The 24,690-nt window shown below is 41.5% G+C and overlaps 1 protein-coding gene across 2 annotated transcripts in view; it reads right to left on the bottom strand.

The window, feature by feature from the left end:
• Nucleotides 1-6,266: 6,266 nt before the first annotated feature.
• Nucleotides 6,267-24,690, bottom strand: part of cdk18 (cyclin dependent kinase 18) — a 50,863-nt gene continuing 32,439 nt past the window's right edge. For both annotated transcript variants that reach the window (XM_044174852.1, XM_044174842.1), the window contains exons 3-16: nucleotides 23,857-23,993; nucleotides 21,172-21,303; nucleotides 20,555-20,611; nucleotides 19,337-19,451; nucleotides 17,514-17,608; nucleotides 17,339-17,401; nucleotides 15,895-16,018; nucleotides 15,228-15,348; nucleotides 13,922-14,019; nucleotides 13,676-13,781; nucleotides 11,969-12,011; nucleotides 11,773-11,863; nucleotides 11,295-11,372; nucleotides 6,267-10,494 (exon numbers count right to left, since the gene is read on the bottom strand). In XM_044174852.1, the coding sequence (XP_044030787.1) occupies nucleotides 10,460-10,494; nucleotides 11,295-11,372; nucleotides 11,773-11,863; nucleotides 11,969-12,011; nucleotides 13,676-13,781; nucleotides 13,922-14,019; nucleotides 15,228-15,348; nucleotides 15,895-16,018; nucleotides 17,339-17,401; nucleotides 17,514-17,608; nucleotides 19,337-19,451; nucleotides 20,555-20,611; nucleotides 21,172-21,303; nucleotides 23,857-23,993 (1,295 nt within the window). In that variant the 3' untranslated portion in view covers nucleotides 6,267-10,459. The remainder of the gene's footprint in view (nucleotides 10,495-11,294; nucleotides 11,373-11,772; nucleotides 11,864-11,968; nucleotides 12,012-13,675; nucleotides 13,782-13,921; nucleotides 14,020-15,227; nucleotides 15,349-15,894; nucleotides 16,019-17,338; nucleotides 17,402-17,513; nucleotides 17,609-19,336; nucleotides 19,452-20,554; nucleotides 20,612-21,171; nucleotides 21,304-23,856; nucleotides 23,994-24,690) is intronic.

Below are 24,690 nucleotides of genomic sequence, written 5' to 3' on the forward strand. Positions count from 1 at the left end.
TTGTTCTATTATAATATTTTGAGTGATTATCACAAAAGATTTGTACATTTTTATAAGCGCCTGTGTCATTTTCCTTGTATTTTGGGTTTCTGACAGCTCTATGCTTAAATTGACAAAATGAGAAGTCAGACATCCAGCTGACTTTGGGCTGAAAAATGGCTGCCATGCATGTGGGGTAAGGACAGTTTAAAAGCTGCTAAACAAAGACTGAATTCATAGAAAGTCGGCAAACCTGAGAACTTCTAACAAAGACAAACCTGAGCATCTCAGGCCACACTCAGGCTCATGTGGGGTTGGCATGCCAGAAGTATAGTTAGGAACCAATCCCATGCAGGCCTTAAAGGTGATCATTACATTCTTAAAATCTTAAAACATACAGGCAACCAGTGAAAAGGTGTTAAAGTTGGAGTCACATGCGTTCTTCTATTGGATCTTTTGAGAAGCCTTGTTTAATGAAATCCCTTAGGACGCTTGCACGCCCCTGGGTCTGACTTTGAAAACCACTGGTATAGTCCACTGAATTCCAGGTTTTGATGTGTGCTGAGAGGACTACTGGAGACGCAGAATCACTGGGAGGGTGAGCTGAACTATTAAAAGTCACTGGTAAACAGTCTCTCATTGTGTTAACTTATTCTGAATGAAGTGACAATAATACAAACATCTCATTACCTCTCAGAGCTGTGTTGGTTCCAGTCAGCAGCTTTCTTTTTCCGTGTGTAGAGGAACACCAGTCTAGCAACCACTGATCTGCAGTCTAACAACATCCCGCAGGGAAATCCGATGGTCCGGCTGCTGTTTCATTCTAAAGCCAGCAAGAGGTGTTTGCCGTGGGAAGCAGAGGTTGGACTTATATAATCAAGGTCTGCCCAGGCTTAATTCCTCCATGTCAAGTTACAGGAAGTCAAATGAAACAGTGATCTAAAATTGGAAATGAGCACACCATCTGCCAGTGGCGAAAGAAGTATTCAGAGCCTTTACTTAAGTAAAAGTAGTAATATCACACTATACAAATACTTCATTACAAGTAAAAGTACTGGAGTATTACCAGCAAAATGTACTTAAAGCATCAAAAGTAAAAGTAGCGTATTTATTATGCAAAAATAGGCTTATTAGATGTGTTTTATTTGATATTATTTATATAAGATGGAGTCCTGCAAAGCTCCTTTTTCTTAAAACGTGTGAAACTAATTGTCGTTGGAGTGAAAATATTTTTGTTTTTAATTTAAAATAGCCTTGTTTTAAAAATGTTCCAGAAAGAAATTTCTGTAGCTTTTAATGAGAAAGAATAAGTCAGTTTGCTACAATAGAATTATGTCAAATTTAATTTTAGAAAATACTTCATTGGAATTAAAAACAGGCTGGAATATTCTTACAGCACTGGCAGAGTTTGTCACTTTTGAGACTTAAAATACTCAATTAAGGACTACAGTTGCTCAAAAGGAAGATTTTGTGCACTGAACAATGTAACATTTTTACAAGCTGTTCATACGGTTTGAACGCAAAATCTTAAAAAAATGTAGCAGAGTGAAAAGTACAATATTGCCCTCTGAAATGCAGTGGAGTAGAAGTACAAAGTAGCAGAAAAATGAAATCTCAGTATTGTAGTACAAACCCGATTCCAAAAAAGTTGGGACACTGTACAAATTGTGAATAAAAACAGAATGCAATGATGTGGAAGTTTCAAATTTCAATATTTTATTCAGAATACAACATAGATGACACATCAAATGTTTAAACTGAGAAAATGTATCATTTTAAGGAAAAAATAAGTTGATTTTAAATTTCATGGCATCAAAACATCTCAAAAAAGTTGGGACAAGGCCATGTTTACCACTGTGTGGCATCCCCTCTTCTTTTTATAAGTCTGCAAACGTCTGGGGACGGAGGAGACAAGTTGCTCAAGTTTAGGAATAGGAATGTGGTCTCATACAGGCTTCTAGTTGCTCAACTGTCTTAGGTCTTCTTTGTCACATCTTCCTCTTTATGATGTGCCAAATGTTTTCTAAGGGTGAAAGATCTGGACTGCAGGCTGGCCATTTAAGTACCCGGATCCTTCTTCTACGCAGCCCTGATGTTGTAATTGATGCAGTATGTGGCCTGGCATTGTCATGTTGGAAAATGCAAGGTCTTCCCTGAAAGAGACGACGTCTGGATGGGAGCATATGTTGTTCTAGAACTTAGATATACCTTTCAGCATTGATGGTGCCTTTCCAGATGTGTAAGCTGCCCATGCCACACGCACTCATGCAACCCCATACCATCAGAGATGCAGGCTTCTGAACTGAACGCTGCTAACAACTTGGGTTGTCCTTGTCCTCTTTAGTCCGGATGACATGGCGTCCCAGTTTTCCAAAAAGAACTTCAAATTTTGATTTGTTTGACCACAGAACAGTTTTCCACTTTGCCACAGTCCATTTTAAATGAGCCTTGGCCCAGAGAAAACGCCTGCGCTTCTGGATCATGTTTAGATATGGCTTCTTTTTTGACCTATAGAGTTTTAGCCGTCAACGCTGAATGGCACGGTGGATTGTGTTCACCGACAATGTTTCCTGGAAGTATTCCTGAGCCCATGTTGTGATTTCCATTACAGTAGCATTCCTGTATGTGATGCAGTGCCGTCTAAGGACCCGAAGATCACGGGCATCCAGTATGGTTTTCCGGCCTTGACCCTTACGCACAGAGATTGTTCCAGATTCTCTGAGTCTTTGGATGATATTATGCACTGTAGATGATGATAACTTCAAACTCTTTGCAATTTTTCTCTGAGAAACTCCTTTCTGATATTGCTCCACTATGTTTCGCCGCAGCATTGGGGGAATTGGTGATCCTCTGCCCATCTTGACTTCTGAGAGACACTGCCACTCTGAGAGGCTCTTTTTATACCCAATCATGTTGCCATTTGACCTAATAAGTTGCAAATTGGTCCTCCAGCTGTTCCTTATATGTACATTTAACTTCTCCGGCCTCTTATTGCTACCTGTCCCAACTTTTTTGGAATGTGTAGCTCTCATGAAATCCAAAATGAGCCAATATTTGGCATGACATTTCAAAATGTCTCACTTTCAACATTTGATACGTTATCTATATTCTATTGTGAATAAAATATAAGTTTATGAGATTTGTAAATTATTGCATTCCTTTTTTATTCACAATTTGTACAGTGTCCCAACTTTTTTGGAATCAGGTTTGTACTTGAGTAAATGTACTTAGCTACTTCCCACCACTGCCATCAAATTTCATGTCATTTCATTCAGATCTGTACTTTTAGGAAGAATTGATTGAACTGTTATCTGACTGTAAAACTGTGAAAAATAGTGTAAAAATACCCCATTATAAGCAAAAGTCTTACATTTAAAAGTGCACTTAAGTAAGAGTACATAAGTATTATCAGAAAAATGTCCTTAAAGTATCAAAAATAAAAGTACTTGGCCCCCAGTGACTGATACATTATCATATATGACATTATTAATATTGATGCATCAATGTTAGAGCAGCATTTTACTGCTGCAGCTGCTCCAGGTGGAGCCTAATTATTTAAATGAAACCATGTGAGAGTTGCAGAGGGGAAATCCCCCTCTGGTGGAAGTGTTAACAACTCTTAGACATCTGAAGGGGCCCCAAGTAGACGCTGCTTTTTTTGTAAGTGGTTTTGTATTATATTCATAAGCTAAGCTTAAGCCTACTGGGTTGCGATGCCTACCCCTGTGCACCAAGAGAGCTCACTCAGCCTGCAGTGTGTCAGGGGAGCACAGTGGGACACATTTGCGGTGGGAATGGGACTGATGAAGACATGTGGCGTTCCAGCGTCTAGGCTGAAAACCAAAGGAGACGGGGCCTTTGCTGTCAGGGCCCCCACACTCTGGAACAATCTGCAGGAGGGGATCAGGCTTGCACACTCAGTCCCCTGTTTTTTCTCACTTCTTAAGACACATTTTTATCAATAAGCTTTTAATGTGTGATGCCTATTTATCTTTTATTTTGATTTGTTTGTGTGTTTTCTATTGACTGTTGTAAAGCACTGTGTTACCTGGTTTGAAAAGTGCTATACGAATAAAGCTATTCTTCTTCTTCTTCTTATATGGGTCTGATGTCACTGCGGCATGTTAGTCCCACTCAGGTCATTACCACATGTGTTCACCTCAGTATTGTTGAGTGTAATTTAAGTTATGTGAAATGTACGAAATTATATTTCTTTGCTTATGCTCTTTTGAAAATAGAATATAAAAGTAAGTCGTATTTAAATTCAAAATTCAGCACTGTCACGGTCTGCAAAAGATTAGGGAACAGTGGCTCATGATGCTGGCGCGGCTGTACTGACCCACGGTAACCCAGCGCCATCTTGTGTTCCTGCCTGCCTTCGGGCTGCTGTGCCGGGAGAACTTCAGCTACTGGCTTCCAACTTGTCAGAGCCTTCGCGACCCACAGCTGAGCCGGACGTGTGTCTGCACTAACGGGGCTGGTGTAATGATGTGACAGCAGGCCGGCGAGCACGAGGCACAGCAAGGTAATGTCCGCCATGAACCCCCCCCCACATATTAAGTGCCCGACCACCTGTTCTACTTTTATTAGCTAAGTTTGACTATCCGGAATTAACGTACAGATTTCTATAACGTCATCCCGTCTAGTCTCAAACGTCATTATAGCTAGTCCGAATTGCCCCTCCTCCGAACAGCGACTGTCCAATCATAGCTTAGCAACTGTAACTAGACACCGCAGTCCTGTCGAGCCTTGGCTGTGCCTCCATGTTGAGGCAGTGTGCAGTGATGGGAATCACGGCGCGCTGAAGGGAGCCGGATCTCCTGGCTCCGTTCCTTTCAGAGAGCCGGCTCTTCGTTTGGTGCCACCTCTGCTGGTCAGTTACTTTCTCACTTGTTGCAAGAAATAAACACGCAAGACTCTTCATCTGCAAAACACTGAAATATTCTGTCATATTGATGGTTAAAAAGTGGGATGTGTGAAGAATAACTATCCTAGTTGCATAACAAAAATAACTCCCTGCTAATGAAATCACATGGTTAATAAACAATTACACACCTCCACACAGACACATACAGAAGCCCTATAGTTCCAATTAATTTGATATAAAATTGGGGTGGGGGGGGTGGTCTACACTCAATCCAATCCCTGCGCTCTGCAATTTAAGTTAACCCCCCTTTTCCCTCATTCAGTGTTAGCAGAATGGCAGTTACTGTCATCAAATGCCATTAAATAGAAAAAGCTTTAGGAATTTGTGCACGGGCTGCAGCGTTAAAAACCCTGTCAAAAAGTCGAACTTCGGCCTCAGGCCGCTCTGACATGGCCCTAAACGATAGTGTGTGTGAATCAGTCTATGGTTTAAAGCCCCCGCCTCCCACTCGCCGCAGCTCCTGACGTAATTACAGATATCTGCAGCTCATTTCACCCGGTCAAAACTCAACGTCAAGACATCTGTAATTACATTTTGACAAGGCAGAATGAAAGTTAATATCTTCAACTGGAATTATGACTAGTCACAATTCAGTTGTGGATATCTGAAACTGGAATTCAGTTGCAGATAACTGAAATTCACATTGTGGATCTCTGCAAGTGAATTGTAGATATCTGTAATGAGAAACCCCGTACACATGAATGGCAAAAGAATCTTCCTAGTCATAAAGTAGGGGGGCTCAGCCACCAGCTCCACCTTCCCCACCTCAGCAGAGACCTGGGCCACTGCTCAACTGCCCACCTCCCCCGCTTCCACAATGACAACTCTCTCCATCCTGGAGAAGGATGTTAACAGGCTTTTCAAGAGGCAGAACCCCCGCAAAGCCGCCGGGCCAGTCTCTCCATCCACCCTGAAGCTCTGTGCTGACCAGCTGTCTCCGGTGTTCACGGACATCTTTAACACCTCACTGGAAACACGCCATGTACCGGTCTGCTTCAAAGCCTCCCCCATCATCCCCGTCCCCCAAAAAAACGAGGACCACAGGACTTAACGACTACAGACCCGTCACCCTGACCACTGTGGTAATGAAGTCATTTGAGAACCTTGTGCTGTCCCACGTCAAATCCATCACAGACCCTCTCCTGGACCCCCTGCAGTCAACACGGCCCTCCACCTTTTATTTTCTCTTATTATGTTTAATTGTTATGCACCAAATATACCAAGGCGAATTCCTCGTATTTGAAAACCTATTTGGCAATAAACCTGATTCTGGTACTGTATCTTCCAAGAACTCACATCAACTCGTACATGGTTTAATTATCTATGTAAGTAGTCAGAAAAAAGTCATTCAACAAGTGAGTGTGTTCCAGAATTTCAATAGTTTATTTATTCATTAATCAATTATTCAATCAATTTTATTCCTGTTGGCAGTCACAGTACATTCAATTTCTCATTTTATAACAGTGTAGACAAATCACACAAAATATCACATCTTATACAAAATCTAAACGTATTCTTTATAAAACATTTAGACATCTGCAGGTATTTTTCTTATTTCTTCTTCTTATTGTATTTTAAATACAGTGCTCTATTTTTAACGGCATAAAACTCACTGAGAAAGATGAAAGCATCTGTTAAAATACATATATATTATTTCTTTGTCATTATAGTATTTAAAATAGCTTCATTTACCACAACTAAACACACAGTAATACTTCTGCCACTGATGGGGGGGAAGGGTGGGGTGGGGTGGGGGGGGGGGTGGGGGTGGGGTGGGGGGGTTGGAAGTGTAACATCCACAGCTATACATCCCTCTGAAGTCCCTGCAGGTTTGCCCTGAATTTCTCCCCTTGTTGCCTTCACCTCTGCTTGCGCTCACAGAGGGTTGGTGGTCACTACATAATTCTTCCATCAGCTTCATTCACTTTTAGAGGTAGAAAAACTTTCAGCGGCCATTTACCTTTCGCTGGCATTTGTCTCATCACGCATACACAACGACGACTCTTCTTCGTCTGCCGCTGGAGTTCTGCAGGGGTCCGGTGCTTACGGCACAACCCCTGCTTTTGAGGGTCAAAGCATCGACCCTCTGGTTACTGGTCAGCTTCTCTACCTCTGTCTTCCCTCAGCAGTCTGAAAGCGTCATTCATTTGCTCTTACTTGATGACCTGTTCAATTCTGTGGATCCAGTCATGTAGAAGTGCTAAATCAAAGGCAAGTGCTGTCGACTTGCAGTAGATTTCTTCCTCAGTTCGGACTGACCGGTTGGGAGTGCCAGGCGTTTAACCTCTGGCTGAGAGCGGCAGTCATGTGAGAGCTGTTAAGCTCTCAGCATGGTCCGTGCGGCAACCTGCGTGCGCTCTCCTCTGTGGCTGTGCGTGCTCTGTCCGCAACAATGAATGTGTATATACTCGCGTGAGTTGCGCTCTCCTCCGTGCAGGAGTGGCCATTGCTCTCTGACACTGTAGTGGGCGCTGTGGACACATCTACAGCCGTACACTGGAAGGCTGCTCCAACGAGCCAATTATCAGCAGGGAGCCATGCGCAGTCGACACCGGTGCAGAACGCAATGTTTCAAATTTCACAAGGCACGCAGCGCTTCTGCAATTACATCATTGGTTTGTGAGATGTGAATTTTTGGTTTGAGGTTTGCAAGAGCACATGCCTGTTTGCGGAGCCCAGCGTCAGAGCCATGCAAAGGGCCTTAGAGTCACATGTGAGTGTGCCTATCAGGAGGTATGCTCAAAATGAAGTAGTTTGTAAAAAGTGTCCCTCGTCCTTTAGATGCAGGTAGACTGCAGAGTTGTGACCTGAGGGAGTTAGCCCTCCACGTTGTGACCTTTTAATGCCCCTGAGCCCCACAAGTCAGTCAGAACTGAGAAGCCAAAAACTACAGCAAGACCAGTTGCCTTTGACTTAGCACTTCTGAATATCATATGACCTGGATGACTGAGAATAGTCACAGACATACTGTGACTCAAATCCTGATTATATACAAGGAAATAGTCCATGACCAGTTTACCCTTTATCTTACTAGACCAAATTTTAAAACATATTTGGTCCATGTATAACAAAATGTCAAGAAACAAGTAAATGAATGATGGACACATCTTTATACGTGACTCCTTATCTACAGTCTATGTCTGCTGATCTGAAAGCACAGTACAGTCTTAGTGAATGGAAGAATGATGGCAGTAGGAAGCCACTATTGTAGTCCACACAGACTTTTAGTGTCTCTTTCATATCGCACCGTTGATTTAACAGACAACCTTGATCGCGCCTCACCAGTCATTAATGTGGCCCCAACCCCCCGTCATTGGCTTACATGGGGACCTTTCCTGCTGGATCTCAGCAGCACTGGACAAGGAGGGAGAAGATGGAGAGGGAGTCAGGGCAGATGAAGGAGAGAGGAGAGTGTAGCTTAGCCACAAGCCCCCATCACAATTGTGTCTGCAGATCATTTCATCTTCTAGGGCATAAGCATAACCAGTGGGTCCATAGTCCCAGTCACAAGGGAGCTGTGAAGGACATAAGATTTATAAGTTTCACATCTGCAGATATGTATACTTTCTAAAGTTATACTATATGTACTTTTATACACTGCCTGTTGTGGCCCTACAGCCAAAAGCTACTTTATGGCAATAGGTGCAATAGAGCAAAATATAAGGGGGAGCGGTGAGTCCTACTAAGAATAATTTGCTACTAGAAAGTACTCGTAGGCCATACTTTCCCAGTTTACTGGTCTAGGGTTAATGGGTTTTGGTACGATTGGGGCTCATATTTTGGAACCATGGTAAGACACAAAGGGAAGGGAGCGGGCTTCAGAGGACACTTCTGGTTTGTGCAAATAGGAGACTAAGAAATACAAACATATTCATAGTGAGTTATTTTCACACAAAGCAAATGCCTCCTAACACATTGGCTACACTAGATCAAATATAGATTCTTCACAAGCCAAAATATCATGCACAGTTTACTAAGGCAACTTCAAAAACTGGAGAAAAAGTCAGCTGTTAACACTGTATTGAACAAACCCCCACACAGTTGAAACACGGGGGCGCTGTAGCAAGGCGAGTCTGTTGACATGAACCCATTTTACAATACAACATATTCATGATGGAGTCAGATATTATGGTAGGTTCAATGCTTGTTTCGTGTGAGTAGAGGTTCTGTAAATGAACAGTGGGTTGCTACTATTTCCACGTCCGGACTCACCGCTTGTGTATGTACAACGCCGTACGTCAGGTGACCGAACACGCCCATAGCTGCCATAGTGGGGACTCTGTCGACAGGGCTCTAACCATTTCATCTCAGATACATTACGCCAATTTATTAGCTAGCTGGCATATCCAGGTAGCTAACCACCATTAGCTCCATACATTATGCACTAGCTAACGTACAGTAAGAGGTTGAACCTTAATTGTTTGTTTTAGAGGCGAGAGGCCTCATGATAACATTTCCTCTGCTTAATTGGCCTATTAGCTCATTTATAGCTAAGAAAGACATAAATAGTTTAAATGCTCTAACTCTTTGTAAAGATACACACCCTGAGTTTGTTATTTAGCAAGCCTTAGCCACCATTACTCTTTTCTTTCCTGAATTTGGAAGTTTTAGCAACCTGGGAGGGCTTTTTACAAGCTGATTCCAGTAGTTTTAGTTTCAGCATGTTCAAATTCGACACTTGTAGCCCAAAATAATAATAAATAAATGAAATCTTCAGATTTCTCCTCTAGAACGTTTTGAATCACCATTTAGACTTTCATGCTTGGAAATAAATAAAATATGAAAAAAAAGACCTGCACTTTGGTTTCTCGTCACAATGTTTTGAAGGTGGTGAGGGGGTGACGTCAGTATTTCTAAAATCCTAGCTATGGTGCTGAAACACCGCAAATCCTGGAATGTCACCATTGACCTGGGAGGACAGTTTATAATTCGGGACGCCACTGGAAGCGATAACAAAATCAGAGAGTGTAGCTTTAAGCTACATCTTGGTGTAGAGACAAGCCTAAAGTTTAGTAAGACAAACATTTAGCAAAATGTGGAAACAAATTGACCTCATTAGACTGAACTGACCTCCACCCACACCACAACCCCTACTTCTGTACACCTGCAACTGTATGATGGTTCCAGATGTGGTAGCTACAGTACCTTAGATGGCCAGAGCCCTGGGTGTGCTCTGAATGGAAATTATACAAGCTTGTGTATATGTGCACACTATACAGCAGATTTATTTAGGGCCCTATTTTTTCTTGGGTTGAAATGCATGTGTGTGCATGTTCAGTGTCGTTGATTGTGCAAATGTGTGCAAATATGTACTGTATGGGTGTGGAGGGAAAGTGTATCTCAGCTCAGTCATTTCAAGTGCAGTGCAAGTTTATTCCAGAAACCCTGTGTGTTTCCATGGTCAGCTGCCATGGAAATGAGTGAGTGCACATGAGTTTGTGTGTACATGCATGTGTGAGCATGCTTGTGGATGTGCTGAGCTGTGTTGGCCTTTGTGCTGTGGTCTGAAAAGGCAGCTCGTCTTTTCTGTGTGTCTCTGTTCCTCTGTGACCTCTAGAAGATGCTTTGTCTTCGGTTCTTTCCTCGACCTGAAGAGAGACAAATTGAGATTGAACACTTATTTTAAAATGATGATTATTCATTGTTAACAAGCACCAATTGAAACAGATGATACAGTATATATATATATATATATATCTTTTATTGAGAAACTTGAGACTCATGCTTTTACCTTAGAAGACTTTCCCCCATGTAACCTTTATCTGTCAGATGCTACTTGCTAGCGTAAGTTAAGTATTATGAAGTTAGGTCTTGAAAATGGTGTCATAGTGAGACTAAGCATATGAAGAGTTTATTAAAGTATATAAATAGGTGACAGTAATCTGTATTGAATTAGTAGACGAATCTTCTCTGTGGTATTTTTATTTGTGTCAGAGTAAACAAATTCAGCATGCTGGCTTCTTGCAGAGCTTTGCTAATTATCTGCAAGCACTTCAGCATTTCGGATGTTGTGGTCAGAAACGAAACAGAGCTGGATTTACTTCCAGTTCAGGAAACTTACAGTGTTAGAGCATCTATCCCGTAGTTATACTTATATTTTCCTTAGCAACTTTTAGTCTTATTATGTGTAATATAAAACTGTGGACTATGAGAATATTAGGAAAAACAAATGTGAATACACAGCATACACACAGGATGTGCATCCTGTGGACTACATTCTCATTACCAGGTCTAACTCTGGACCCACATTATATGCAGAACATAGGCCATAGTAGAACTATTATAGTGCCCACTATGAGAAGAAGTGATGGCTTCCAATAACAGTGACTTGACCAAAGCTTGTGCTAAAGTCATGCCATGCTGCGAGACTGTGTGGCAGGAACCTTACTTAAAGGCTGAAACACTGAGCTGCGGTGGCCTGGGTCCTTCTGGAGCTGCACCTCTCTGAGGGAAAACACTGAAGCAGCTAAAACAAAGAGGGGAGAGAGAACGACTCAGGAGCACAGAAAAAGACACTACTACTCTACCAATACTTCATAAAATTCTCAGAGTGTGCTGCCTCTAATTTATAAAGGCTTTGATATGGGAATGAAAAACTGCCACATGTGCTGTAGCTGTACTCGTACGATACACCTTCTTAAACCACACCCGAGGTTCTAGCTTGACATGCAAACTTCTAAGACAAATGCACAAATGTGAAAACCAATTTGTTGGTCAAAATATGAAAACACACGATTCAACTATGTTTTTTAGAAAGCCCACCACTGAGATGGCAACCAGAGTTGCCAAGAGCTGTGGTCCTCAGATACATCCAACAGGCTTAAAGGTGTGTTCACAGTGTACGTGTGTGTGTGTGTGTGTCTTACTGTCTGCCAAATTGTGTATGTTATCCCCTAGACTCAGAAAGTAGGGATGTCGTAGAGCGGCTTCAGAGGAGATTCTGCTCCTCGTGTCGTACTGCAATCAGAATACAAAAGCAGATGATTAGCTCGTCGTTGAAATCACAGTTCAGTTGTGTCTCATATCCAGGTGAGTGAAGGTCATCGTGCTTCTGTCTCATACCAGCAGCAGAGCAGACAGCAGGTCGATCCCCTCTGTGTCCAGCCTGATGGAGACAGTTTGTATTAGGACTATTCAGGGAAGAATTACACACTGATATTGATAATGAAAGCAAATACAGCAGGGGTGAATTTTCTCCCCAAACGGCACCCACAATATTTTTATTCAAAGCAATATTCAGTTTAATGGTTAAGCTAAATGTAACTAACCAAAAGTGTAGATAATACCGAACATTTCTCAGCTCTTTAATAGAATAGAATACAACTTAATTATCCACCACAGTGGACATCTGTCTTTAACTTACCAAAACATAAAAGCAGCATTAGAACATGTAACATATGAAACAAATATGGTAAAAACATCTTGTTCTGACAGTGTACAAATCATTTGGAGTTTAATTATTATGTTAACCATGCCAACTATTCTAGCCAGCTCACTCCGTAGTCTGCAGTTCAGGTTTCCAAACCAATATGTCAAGTGTAATGTTAAAACACTCTCGATCCGGGGGCAAATCAGAATATAACACACTATAATACAGGTCAGATAAATTAAGTACAAAGTGGATATAAAGTATAAAATTAAAATAAGTGTAAAGTACAAAGTGGATTTACAGGTTGATGATAAGTATGTATGGTATAATAATACAATGTAATAATATAAGTAATAAGTAATAGTGCAATAATGAATACTGTCAAGTTAAGTGTAGCTTATTAAGATGATTATGAGACGATGGATATTGCACAGCAGTAATACAAGTATAAATAAATATCAATAAAATTTTAAACTGAAATCAGAGTGTATTGCACAGCAGTTTTAAACTCGGAAAAAGTAAGACGACGAGACGGAGCGACGGCAGCATGCACGTTGGATGCATGCGCACTTCGTCTCAGGGCATCAGGGCTGAGTCCTCACTGCAGCGGGCCCTTTGCTGCATGCCGCCCCTCCCTCCCTCTCTCTCCCCTGCCTTTCCTGTCTCTATCTAATAAAAAAAAATATCTTTTAAAAAAACAAAACAACAAAAAACCCACTCTCAATCACAGATTTGTAAAGTGTTTCTAAAAGTGACCAACAAACTTGAAAGCTGTTGAGTATGCTGAGAAGATAAAGTCGTTGTGTGCAATTCTTAAAAATATAGTTGGTATTTTCAGAGAAGCTGAACTAGCAACCCAGAACTGTACCAAGACAACGTTTCATTTTCAACAAGTTAGCTGTCAAGTACAACAGGCCCTGTTATGAAATCCTGCTTGGCACAAATAATCATTTATATAGTCCTATTAACATTAATCTCTTGCACCAAACCTGAGCTTGTGTTCTGGCCAAATACTCAACTTCACTTAAGGGCTCTGTTTTCTAAAGAGGGACAACTAAGGCCATGTCATCAGTATACTTAAACAAAAACCCTGTCCTTAATCATAAATGAATTTGTGTAGATGGACGACACCCTGGTTTCTCTTAATTATCTGTAGATTCACACAGGCTAACTGAGGAATGATTTTTGGCCACTTTAACGGCATGGCTCTAGCGATTTTGTCCTAATTAGCAATTGTTGGCATGCTAACAAGCTAAACTAAGAAAGTGAACATGGCATGTTAGCATTGACATTGTGAGCAATGTTAGCATGGTGACGTTAGCATTTGCTCAAAGCACCACTGTGCCCTGAGAACAGCCTCACTGAGCTGCTAGCGTGGCTGTAGACACCACACTTGTTACCTGGGCACATGGTTGATGAGAGCTTGAGGTCTGTATTGAGGAAAGAGGTAAGACAGAAACTCCTCAGTACTGTTGATACCAGGCCAAGTCTCTTCTGTTGGAGTGCCTGGAAGACAAAGAATCAAAGAAATGTTTGGTCGGCTGCTGTCACTGGACACTGTCACACATACTACTGGTTCTTACTTCATATATTACTTGATTTTAGCATGGCCTGCAGGATATTATCATAATGTGCTGCTATCGTACCCATGAGCCTAAACACTAGGTGTAGCTCCTCCTTCACTGTGGCACCAGGAAACATGGGACGACCTGTTGCCATCTCATACAGGATACAGCCCACACCCCTGGAAGAGGAGGGAGCAGGTGAAGATACAGGGAGGAGAAGCAAGCAGCAAAGAGTGTTCCAACATTATAGAGCTCTGGGCGAAGCCAACATGTTTAGTGTGAGTGGGCACAGTGCATCCTTTTGTTCCATCCAGGATGGTGCTGAAGAGGCACCCTGTGGTCTGATGAGAGGATATGTCGCTAGGTGAGCCTTATTAAAGGCTGCCGTGTTGCTAGACAGCCACATTTAATCCTCAGTGGTTTACCAGAGCTGTGTGGGTTTTCTCACCATGGCAAACTGCTAATGAGCAAAAACATATAAGGAAAGTGAATGCAGATGAATTACGCTTCATTGTATGACTAGTGGCTCATGCCTCTGCTAATAACCTGGGAGATTCTAATAGATATGCATGATTCATGGATATCCTGGACGATCCTCAGGCTGTTAGACACTCAGCAGCAATGCTCAGTATCAGGGCTGACACTTTTGGGTTCTCTGACAGAATTCAGCTTGTCAGCACTGCTCAGATCTAGATCCAGGTTGAGACTACAGTCAGTTTAGAGAAATATGAGACAATCTCAGTAAAAACTGGTGAAGTCTATGTGTTGCTTTCAACCCATTTGTTCTCAGTGTCCCTTGGTCAGATGAGAGGATTAATACTACCAGTAGAGTCCTGAAAGTCAAACATGTCAGACTTACACACACAGACTTTTAGATCTCAGTTCTCAACTTGCAAACTAATACACTTTGTCAAAAACATCAATATGGCACAGTGTATACATGTCCAGCAATACAAAAGCATACATGTGGCAATAATTAGCCCTGACCCAGGGCTGTTATACTATGTGTCATAGTCCTGAATAACCATCTCTTGTAACTTACAGATTTCAGTGACTGAGCGGCTCATAAAATGTGTTACTAGTGTTGAAAATACAAACTCACAGGAGGATGGGAGGCAAGCAAGAAAGTTCTCTTCCATTAAAGCCATTATATACCTTGTAAAATCAAAGACGGCAAGATTTCTTCCTCACCCCCAACTGGAGTGCTGCCAAAGGTGTATAAGGAGAGTGTTGTCTTCCAGCAGGGGCAGCGTGGCAGCACTGAGTGCTCTGCTGATGAGCAGCACCCCAGCCACTGAGCAAGGAGTTGTATGTTGTGTTACTGTACTCTACCCACCTGGGAGGCAAGCACATGTTAGGCTTCTGATGTCCATATTGTACTACTCACCACATGTCGATGGGTGTGGAGTATTCTGTAGAGCCCAGCAGCACGTCAGGGGGCCGATACCATAGAGTTACCACCTCATTGGAGTAGGTCTTAGTGGGGACGGACTTGGCCCTCGCCAGACCTGGGCAACACAACACGGTCAGGGTCTAACGATGTGAGACCTCAGTAACAGCACAATGGCTTTTCGTAAGGCTATTTGAGTAAGCCTGCTTTTTGTGCAAATGTTCAACCTCTTTCACTTTGCTCCTATCTTTGTAGCAAAATTTCCTCGGAAGGATTTTGTGTCTCCACAGGTTTAGTATGGAACAGTATGATACATTAAGTCTCATACAGTGGGGTAAAACTGTATCAGAGCACAAGACTCTTTCGAGGTGTGATCAGTAACACCTCGCAGCCCTAACAGTCAGGGAATACTGGTGGGTTTATCTACCCACTTCCAGCACAAAACGGAGAGAATTCAGATAGAGGGGCACAGTTGCTAGGATACAGGAAGTAAGGGTGCTAAAGTAATCAGGACAAAAGATCTCTGTGTGGTATTAAAATATAATTGGAAAGCAATCGCGGCAGGAACCGTGCCATCTTATTCCCAAGTGTCTGTGTCTTTAAGACCACATTTGCGTTTGCTGATGTCTGTATATGCTGGATGGAAGCGTGCTGTTGTTCCTACCAAAGTCGGCCAGTTTGAGCTCGCCCTTGTCGTTGATGAGCAGGTTCTGTGGCTTCAGGTCTCTGTGGAGGATTTTCCTCGTGTGACAGTAAGACAGACCACGCAGCAGCTGAAACATGAAGATCTGTAGCAGAAAAGGGGAAATGAAATGAAAATCGAACATTAGACATCTGTATACATGATTATATTGGAATATGGATTTTTCAACTGCTGCTGGTACCTTAGTTGGTAATGAACCAGTAACCTATGACCTTTATCAACCTTCAGCAGAATTTGCCTCCTCCTATTCAAGTCTCCCCTCACCCCTCTAAAAGCCCTGGAACTGAAACAATAAAATATATTAACATTTTCAAAATAGAGGAGTTACTTAGGAACAAAGAGCAGAAATCCAGCAGAACCACAGAATGGAAAGGTAGTTTATCACTTAGTCCCGGTTTGTGCCTCTCATGCTCCCTTACCTTTGAGTCACGGAGCTAAGCTTTGGATTTAGCTAAAAGGTACACCTGTATACCTGTATTTGAAAAGCCCAGAGGGTCATTAAACACTTCCTGCTGGTCTGAAGGTATTTCCAGAATCCCCATAAACTCTTCTAAGCATGTGGATGAAAAACATGTTCCATCTGTTGCACGATAAAAAAGATTTTAACCTGTTTCCCAAGTTCTGAAGCCAGAAACGACGTGTCTTTGCTCAGTTTGTACGAGATTTTATTATTCGTTATATTGGTATATATTGATGTTTCTTTACAAAATTTTGTATTTTCATACAAAGTAATATGCTAATAATTTGCTTGTGTCTTACAAAAAAAGCAAGGACACATGTCATTTCCGGCTACCTGGAGAGATAATACAGTCGCAACTTGTGAAACCGGTTAAAAAATGTTTCGTGCAGCATTATCTTTTGATCCAGATGGTTAGAAGAGTGTTTGGGGATTCTGGAAATCCGTTCAGAACAAAGCAAAGTGTTGTGAACGACCCTCACCCAGTGCTTAGCTCTGTGAAACATACAAACGTACATGAGAGGCACAAACTGGGACTAAGTGAAATATTCCCTTTCCATGCTATGGTTCTGTTGGATTTCCCTAAGGAACTCCTCTATTTTGAGAATGTTCATATATTTTATTGCATCAGTTCCAGGCCTCCACGCAAAACGCCGTAAAAATGCTTGATTATTTGCGTTTTGGCTTGAGAATAACCAGCTGCAAACGCTGAAGCTGTGTGTGTGTGTGTGTGTGTGTGTGTGTGTGTGTGGTGGCGGGGAACTTGAGGAGTGTTTGAAATAAAAACTCCTTATTAAATGACGAACTGAATTTGAATGAAACGCATCAGATGTGTGATATGGGTTGATTATATGGATTTGCACACAGTGTAAACCAATACACTCTCTCTCTGGTCCATAGTCAGTAGTATGACATCTGATGCTGCTGCTGCTGATGAGTGGGGCTCACCTTGACGTTATGCATGCTCATGAGATTCCCGCAGTTGTCCAAGTACTGTTTAAGGTCACTGTCCTGGAAGACACAACAGCCACAGTGTTCACGCTTAAATCTATCCGTATTCCACCCGTGTAATTGTGGTCAACACCTTTTGAACACCTGCATGGTGAACTGCCCATTTACTCACAAGATACTCAAACACCAGAGTGAGGCAGCGGTCGGTGTGGATGATGTCGTGCAGCGTGACGATGTTGGCATGTTTCAGGTTCTTCAGTAGAGACACTGGGTGGACGGAAGAAGAGATGAGTTGTGCTGTTTTCTCCAGGAGCAACAGCAGAAACCACTGGAAAACAATGTCCTAACTCCCCGGAGCTGCTGCTCTGACATAGCTCAGCTACGACTTCAGGTGTTTGAACTTGTGCTGTCTGAAACAAAACACCTGGTCTCTTAAACCCCACTGCTGTGTCCTCAGAAGCTGCGGTTTAATCTGTCTAAACTCAGCTGCTGTGTCCTCGAGAAATCACATAAATGCCACCTGAGGTCATCAGGTTTTATCGTAAACTGCGGACATGTGCTGTGTCCCAGTTCCATAGTACATACTAATCCTATACAGAATATACTAATTTTTATAGTATACAGCTTTTGCAGTTAGTATAATCAATACTGAACCGTTCACACTAAGAGAAGATGATCCAACACTTGCACAGCTGGACTTCTTTCAAACTGCGACTTGTGGAAAATGTAATGTTGTTTTCTGAGGTGTTCCTGGAGCTGCTCCACAATAACTTTACATTTTTTCCTTGTTCTTTTTCCTTTGTTCCTATATTTCATTTGGCAAATGTAGTCATTTTGAAGAAGAGCGATAAAAGATTGTAGCAGGTCCAAATGCATATAGTCTAACTGGGTAATGTATGCATGGAAATCTTCCATATTTCATTTCTACATTGCAGTGTGGGACAAAAGTGTCCATCAACAGCACACTCAAAAATCAAGTTTTTTTTGTTTTGAGTAGGCATGGGACGATATGAAAATTTCATGCTACGATTATCCCGGCCAAAATAATTGTGATTCACAATATTATCCCGATAATCATCAAAATATGCAAATATGCATATTGAGACGTGCCAAACCTTGGCAATTTAGAATAAGTCAGGAAATCAATATAGGACTGTATGTTTGCGAGCGACACAGCTTTTTCAGGTCACTCGTGTGAAGATATCCACAATGATCCCGATAATGGAAATTCACCACGATCAGCTTGAGTGTTTTTTATCCCGATCCGCAATAAAATCTTATATTGTCTCATCCCTAGTTTTGAGGATACTTTATTTAGCCACTTTTCCAGACTCAAAACCTGCGCAGAAGGATAATGTAGTACAGAGGTACAGAGCAGAGGTTTAAGGTAAGAGTGAGGGCAGAATTCTAAAAGGTCAAATCTTTCACTATGTACAGTGCGATCTTTCATAGTGAAATAATAGAATATACTATATAATAATGTATATATTATATACATCATTATATAGAGTATAATAACAACTGTGTAGTTGCATATAGGTGTCATATCTACTAATATATCTGACAGATTATTGATTCTGCAGTAGACTGTATGAAAAGGTTAGAATGATCATTTCTCGTGAAAGTGCAGTGATTAGATTATAATTGATAAATCACATATTGTTCCAGTGGTATTTCTGAATCATTTCCTCAGCAGTAAGTGGAAAATCAGAAAGCTGAAACCAATTTCCATTTTCTGAGTGAACATACAGCACTATTATGCAGTGTTCCTTTGAATCACCTGAGCGGGGTGAACCTTATAAAGAGTTTAGCTGCTGAGTGACACAGCAACAGCCCCCCACGTGTAAATATTAAGACATATTTAAGTGAAAGTGGCAGATTAAAATGTGCTCCAGTCCCTACCTTCTGGTATGGCTTGCCCTAAAATAGAATTTAAATAGAACCCCTGGACTGGAAAATCTGTGTGTATTGGTGTGTGTGTTGATGTGTGTGTACCCTCTCTGATAGCAGTGCAAGGTGCTCCCTCCTCGTGCTCCAGCCGAATCTCCTTTAATGCCACCAGGTTCTCTGTTAGTTTGCTTCGCCCTTTGAACACTGTGGCATATGTCCCCTATGAACACACACACACACACACACACACACACACACACACACACACACACACACACACACACACACAGATAATTCATTCCAACTGACTGAATGAGGTTATAAGTTTGAACTGCTATCATCCATGTGCAGCATCAAAACAAGCTTTGATTTAATCCATTCATTAAATGCATCTTTGTTTCTTTGGGATCTGATTATTGGGATCATTACTGATCACAGCTTATCTTCCTCACTCATGATTATCCTTCATATATCCTGGCTTTGCACTGCTTCTATCATTATGTAGTTGGTTGTAGGTGTTCTGATAACTACTGCCGGCTGGGAAGAGAGCAAACCTTTTTGGATATTGAGAAAAGGAACAGTACTAAATGAGGTACTTTTATAATGGCCACATGTGCAAATCACTGCATATAAACCAAATCATGCCCTTTTGAAACACAGGTTATGATAACAAAAGATCCCTCACCGCTGCTGTTATCTGCTGCTGAGCCTTGTGACTGACACTAATGCAGACAGCTTCTGTCACTAATCATTCCTTACCCCTTAAGGCAATAACTGTTCTCAGATAAATGGTGGGGGATTCAAGTGCATTGGCAGATTGTCATGCAGTCTTAAAGCCTTCCTCATCCACAGCACGACCACGCATTATGATCCTGCTACAGAGTACATGTCTGAGCACATGCTGTGAATGCAGATTGAAGGCTGTTTTTACTCTCGTTTAGCTGTGCCAGCCAAGCCCAACTAATGCAAGAAAACGGACACATGGGTAAACTGCAGTTTGTCTCGTTCAGGCATGTAAAAAAAGCTGTAGTGTATGTGTTGTTCCCATTTTGACATGCTCTTGTCTCCCCTGAGAGGTTTGACTCACAGCTAGCCTGATAAGTATAATGAAGACTCACGGACAACTTGTGGTCAGCGTGGTCGACATTATACACCAGAGAGATGCTTTATTTGAGTTCGATAAAGTTCATTTTAGCTGCTCGGTGGCTGCAGTGGGTGTAGCAGTCGTACACTCATCTCTCACCGGGCTGCACCTCGGCCGTTTCCATCGGCCGTCTGAAAAGTGTTAAAAGGTGAATGTGTGAGTAACTGTTAGAGACGTACCTCACCCAGTTTACCGAGCTTCACGTATGTCTCAAGTTTCCCAAAGCCTATGTCAGACTAGAGACAATCAGAAAAAGACACTGTTCACTGTTATGATTCGCTCCTCTGATTATACCTTAGAACAGTCAAAAGATCACATTTGCATACATTAGTTAATGTTTTCTAAAGTTAATCAAGAACAAATCCTTGTCATCCTGGCAGGAAACAAATGCATCTTAATGGAAAGCTGGGGGAACTATCAACGAAAAAATAATGGACTCATTATAATATTAATACAAAAGGAACAAAATAATAATAATAATAACAGGAAGGCAAGATAAGAGGACTAGTAATTTGCAGAGAGGAAATACGCTCTGTAATATGAACCGAGACGTTTGATGATTCAAGACTAATCTATCAAATAGATTGTAAAATAAACAAGAGGCTGAGCATGGTTGCTAAAATGAGATTTATTTGAGAGTTAGGTAAACAAAAAGCCTTACAGCAGTCAATATGAGATGAAATATTGACCACTGTCAAATGTTAACACTTTATAGGCCTAAGGATATTTGTACATAGGATTCTACTATATTAAAAATAGACAGATAGATAAGTATGTAGTAATATAGAGCACTAACCAGCGAAGCACGTCGAGACATGCGACTGAGAGGCTTGCAGAGCGGTGAGCTTTCACTCTCCAGCTGCAGTTTCCTGAGAAACTCTGGAGGCAGGCGGATGTCCATGGGCAGAGACATGCACTTACTGACGTCCTGCAGGAAGTCAACAGACACCAACAGTCTCCAGTCTGCTCATTTTGCACTGTGTTAAACTGCTATGTTCTTACATTATGTCAGTTACCAATAACAGTTATAATAACACTGGTCAGTATTATTACAATTGCCAATGTAACGCAGATCAAGTCCAGTTGTTTGGGTTTCCGTTTAGTTTCCCTTTTCCAGTATGTGTTCATTTCTCTACATGGTAGCACGTTGTAATTAGGCATACTTTATGAAAGGTTTATACTTTGTTAGTCAGTGTGTCTGTGCTGCCTATGATAGAGCGCTGGCATTACAGCTTTATGCAAGATTTGATTGGCATGGAACCAAGTTTATGCAGAAGGAGAACCAACAAATCAATGCAAAACTAATTTCTCTCAAAGGAGAAAGAACACAGGACGAGTGATGTACAGAGCAGATATGTAGCTGTAGCAGACAAAAAAAGCTATTTACTTTCAGTTGGACTTAAAGGGCACAAAGAACACAAAAAGGTTTGGAGTCACTCCAAGCCTGAATTAAGCATTCCTAAATAATGTATTAATGCTTCATAAATTAATTATAAACCATTATTGACAGCTTTTGGACTCCCAGGTTTTGAAAAAGCCATTTGGCTTGTGTATATCCCCTAGCATAACTTGTTTCGTCTTTTTAGTTAGCTCTTTAAATCATCAGGAAGATGCCTCCAAAGGACAGTTTGATCACTTAGCTTTTGGGAAAGACCAAGCCCAAAATCCATTTATTCACACATTTTAGGAAGTAAGCTAGCTTGCTGTTACCAGAGGTTGACATAGCTAAATGTGAAATTGAGATAGCTTGGCATTAAGGCTGGAAGGATGGGGATACAACTAGCCAGAGAAATACATGATTTTGAACAAGTATCTTCTTAGCTAGCTAGTCGACTGACAGAACATCCAAGAGAATCAGGAAACCATGTGAAGCTGGTCCACGACCTGTTTAGCTAAAATTAAGCTAGTAAATTAGCTATTTTCCGTCAAAAGAGGAAAAGACATGGCTTCCAACCGCTATATTCTTACATGTTGTATCTTAGCAGGATAGCTACAGGTACATCAAAGACAGTCAGGAAAGTGTGTGACGCCAGCAACTTCAGTAAGAGGACAGGACTGTGTGCGGTCAGTGGGCCCAGCTGATGATATTTGATTAGCTCCAATGTGTAACATTAAGCTAACTGCTTGTTAAACCACGTCTCATTTTGTATTATTTTGCATGTTAAATACAAAACATTAATGCTCCCACTGATGATTAATGAAGTGATTTTTTTTTACTCTTTAAATGAAGTAAAAAGTGATTGATCACATTCCCTGGGTAATTTGCTCAAATTATGACTTAAACTATAACTGCAAATGTGATGGCTTATTAGAAAGTGAGTAGATCAATAAAGAGTCATGACATTCTCACTTGATAAGCCATCAGGTGTGCACTATTAAAGGCCCAGTGTGACCCCACAGGTGTTTTCTCTTATTTTGATTGATTGGACATTTAGGTTAGTCCTAGGTTGAAGGTGGGTGGAGCTACGCTGCGAATTACATGTCACAGTCCTGAGATGATTTAATGAGATCAAAAGTGAAATCACCTCTGTGGGTGTACCATGGGTGTGCAGGGCCTTTAAATGTCAAGAAGTCATTAATTAATGAATGGCTCTTCCACTACAAGAGTAATTTATGTCTGGGCATGTAAATGTTAATGTGTTAATATATCAATTTAGGTCTGAATGCTCTGTAGCTCTTTTCCAGAAGGTAAGTGGTTAAACTGTCCATTGGAAAGGTTGTTTGGATGAATTAGCAAAAATGCTAGCTAAACATCCACATCCTGGAAACCATGAAATTGTCCTTATTAATGGTTTACTGATATATAAAGCATTAATTACCATGCAGCCATTAGTTACAGCTTGCAAACCTTTTTATTAGACAGATCAGGTACATACATTTTTTTATGCTTGTTGAATGAAGTTATCCAGATTGTCTAAGCTGCCAGCCCTCTCAGTGTCGCACCATTATTTCTGTCCTCACAACACAGTCCTTCCTGAGCACTCACTTCCCTCTGGTATAACTTCACTTGACTGTCTGGTGCAAGTTGTGTGGAGTATGAGAAAGACTCGAGGTGAATCACACTCGCTCCACAGGGACTTTTTCTGATGTGGAACTGTGAACTCTCTCACATTTCCAATAAAAAGTCTGGTGCTTTGGGGAGGGTTAAAAGCTTCCGAGGTGACTCATCTCATTGAGATTGGCAGTGGTGGAGATGGAGAAATTACTCCTGGGGAAGAGTTTAAACAGGAGAACAAACTACTTGTGCCACTGTTGATATCTATGTCGATCTGACTTTTAATGCTTTTAATTTGCACTTGAACCTAGACAGTTTCCTATCAGTGTTCAATCAGCAACATGTGAATTATTGTGGAAGAAAAGCTTGGCAGCATGTGACTACTGCAGGACTGGAAACCACAGGGAACACTTCGCCTGTTAACCCCTCATTTGTCATATTAACCTGTGTCCTCCTGTAGCTGCTCTTTGAGCCTCTGTTACTTACCTCCATGGAGAAGCGCCTGTGCTGGGCGTTGCTGTGGTAGTGCAGGTGGGACGGAGACTGAGCTCCCGGTGTTGTTGGTTCAGGGCTGACCGGACTGGCATCATGAGATGGAAGACCCAGCCTGTCTGGAGTCAGGCCTGACAGAGCAGAAACATAATCACTCAACATTTGCAGAAGCACAGACGGGTGACAAAGGAAAAACCACCACAAGCTTTCAGAACAGCGTCATTGATCAATGGCATAGATTGTGCAAGTCTCTGGAACTCAGCACGTCATTCAAAAAACTGTGTTCAGTTGTGTTTAGGGCAGGTTAACTGCGAAGGCCATAGCATATGATTCATTCATTTTTTTATACTCATCAAACCATTCAGTGACACCTTGTACTCTGTAGTGTATAGAAGCATCCGTTATGTTTCACCACTCATTTATTTAGGTTTTCCCATGTTACGTTACAAATCTGTACCCTGACATCCATTACTAACCTGACATGTTTCAATAAAATCACCTCTTTCTTATCTTTTTTCTTATCTGAGCAACTTCAGTCTTTCATTTTAGTTATGTGTATGTCATTTTAACACTTTAGTTTTGTACGGCTTAATCCAACGAGATATAACATGTTAATCAGGGAGCTTTAGAGGTGCTGGATGGTGAATTTTGTTACCTTTGTACAGAGCCAGGATAGCTGTTCCACCCTGTTTCCAGTCGTTATGCTAAGCGAAGCTAAGATAACTCTACTGTTTTGATTCAGTCTCGCAGCTCTTATCAACCTCATTTTCAGCAGCAGGCAGCTCTAAAGACCCACTACCTGTTTACCAACTAGCTGATGTACTAACT

Source organism: Siniperca chuatsi, linkage group LG2 (assembly GCF_020085105.1).
Source record: "Siniperca chuatsi isolate FFG_IHB_CAS linkage group LG2, ASM2008510v1, whole genome shotgun sequence".
Lineage (NCBI taxonomy): Eukaryota > Metazoa > Chordata > Actinopteri > Centrarchiformes > Sinipercidae > Siniperca > Siniperca chuatsi.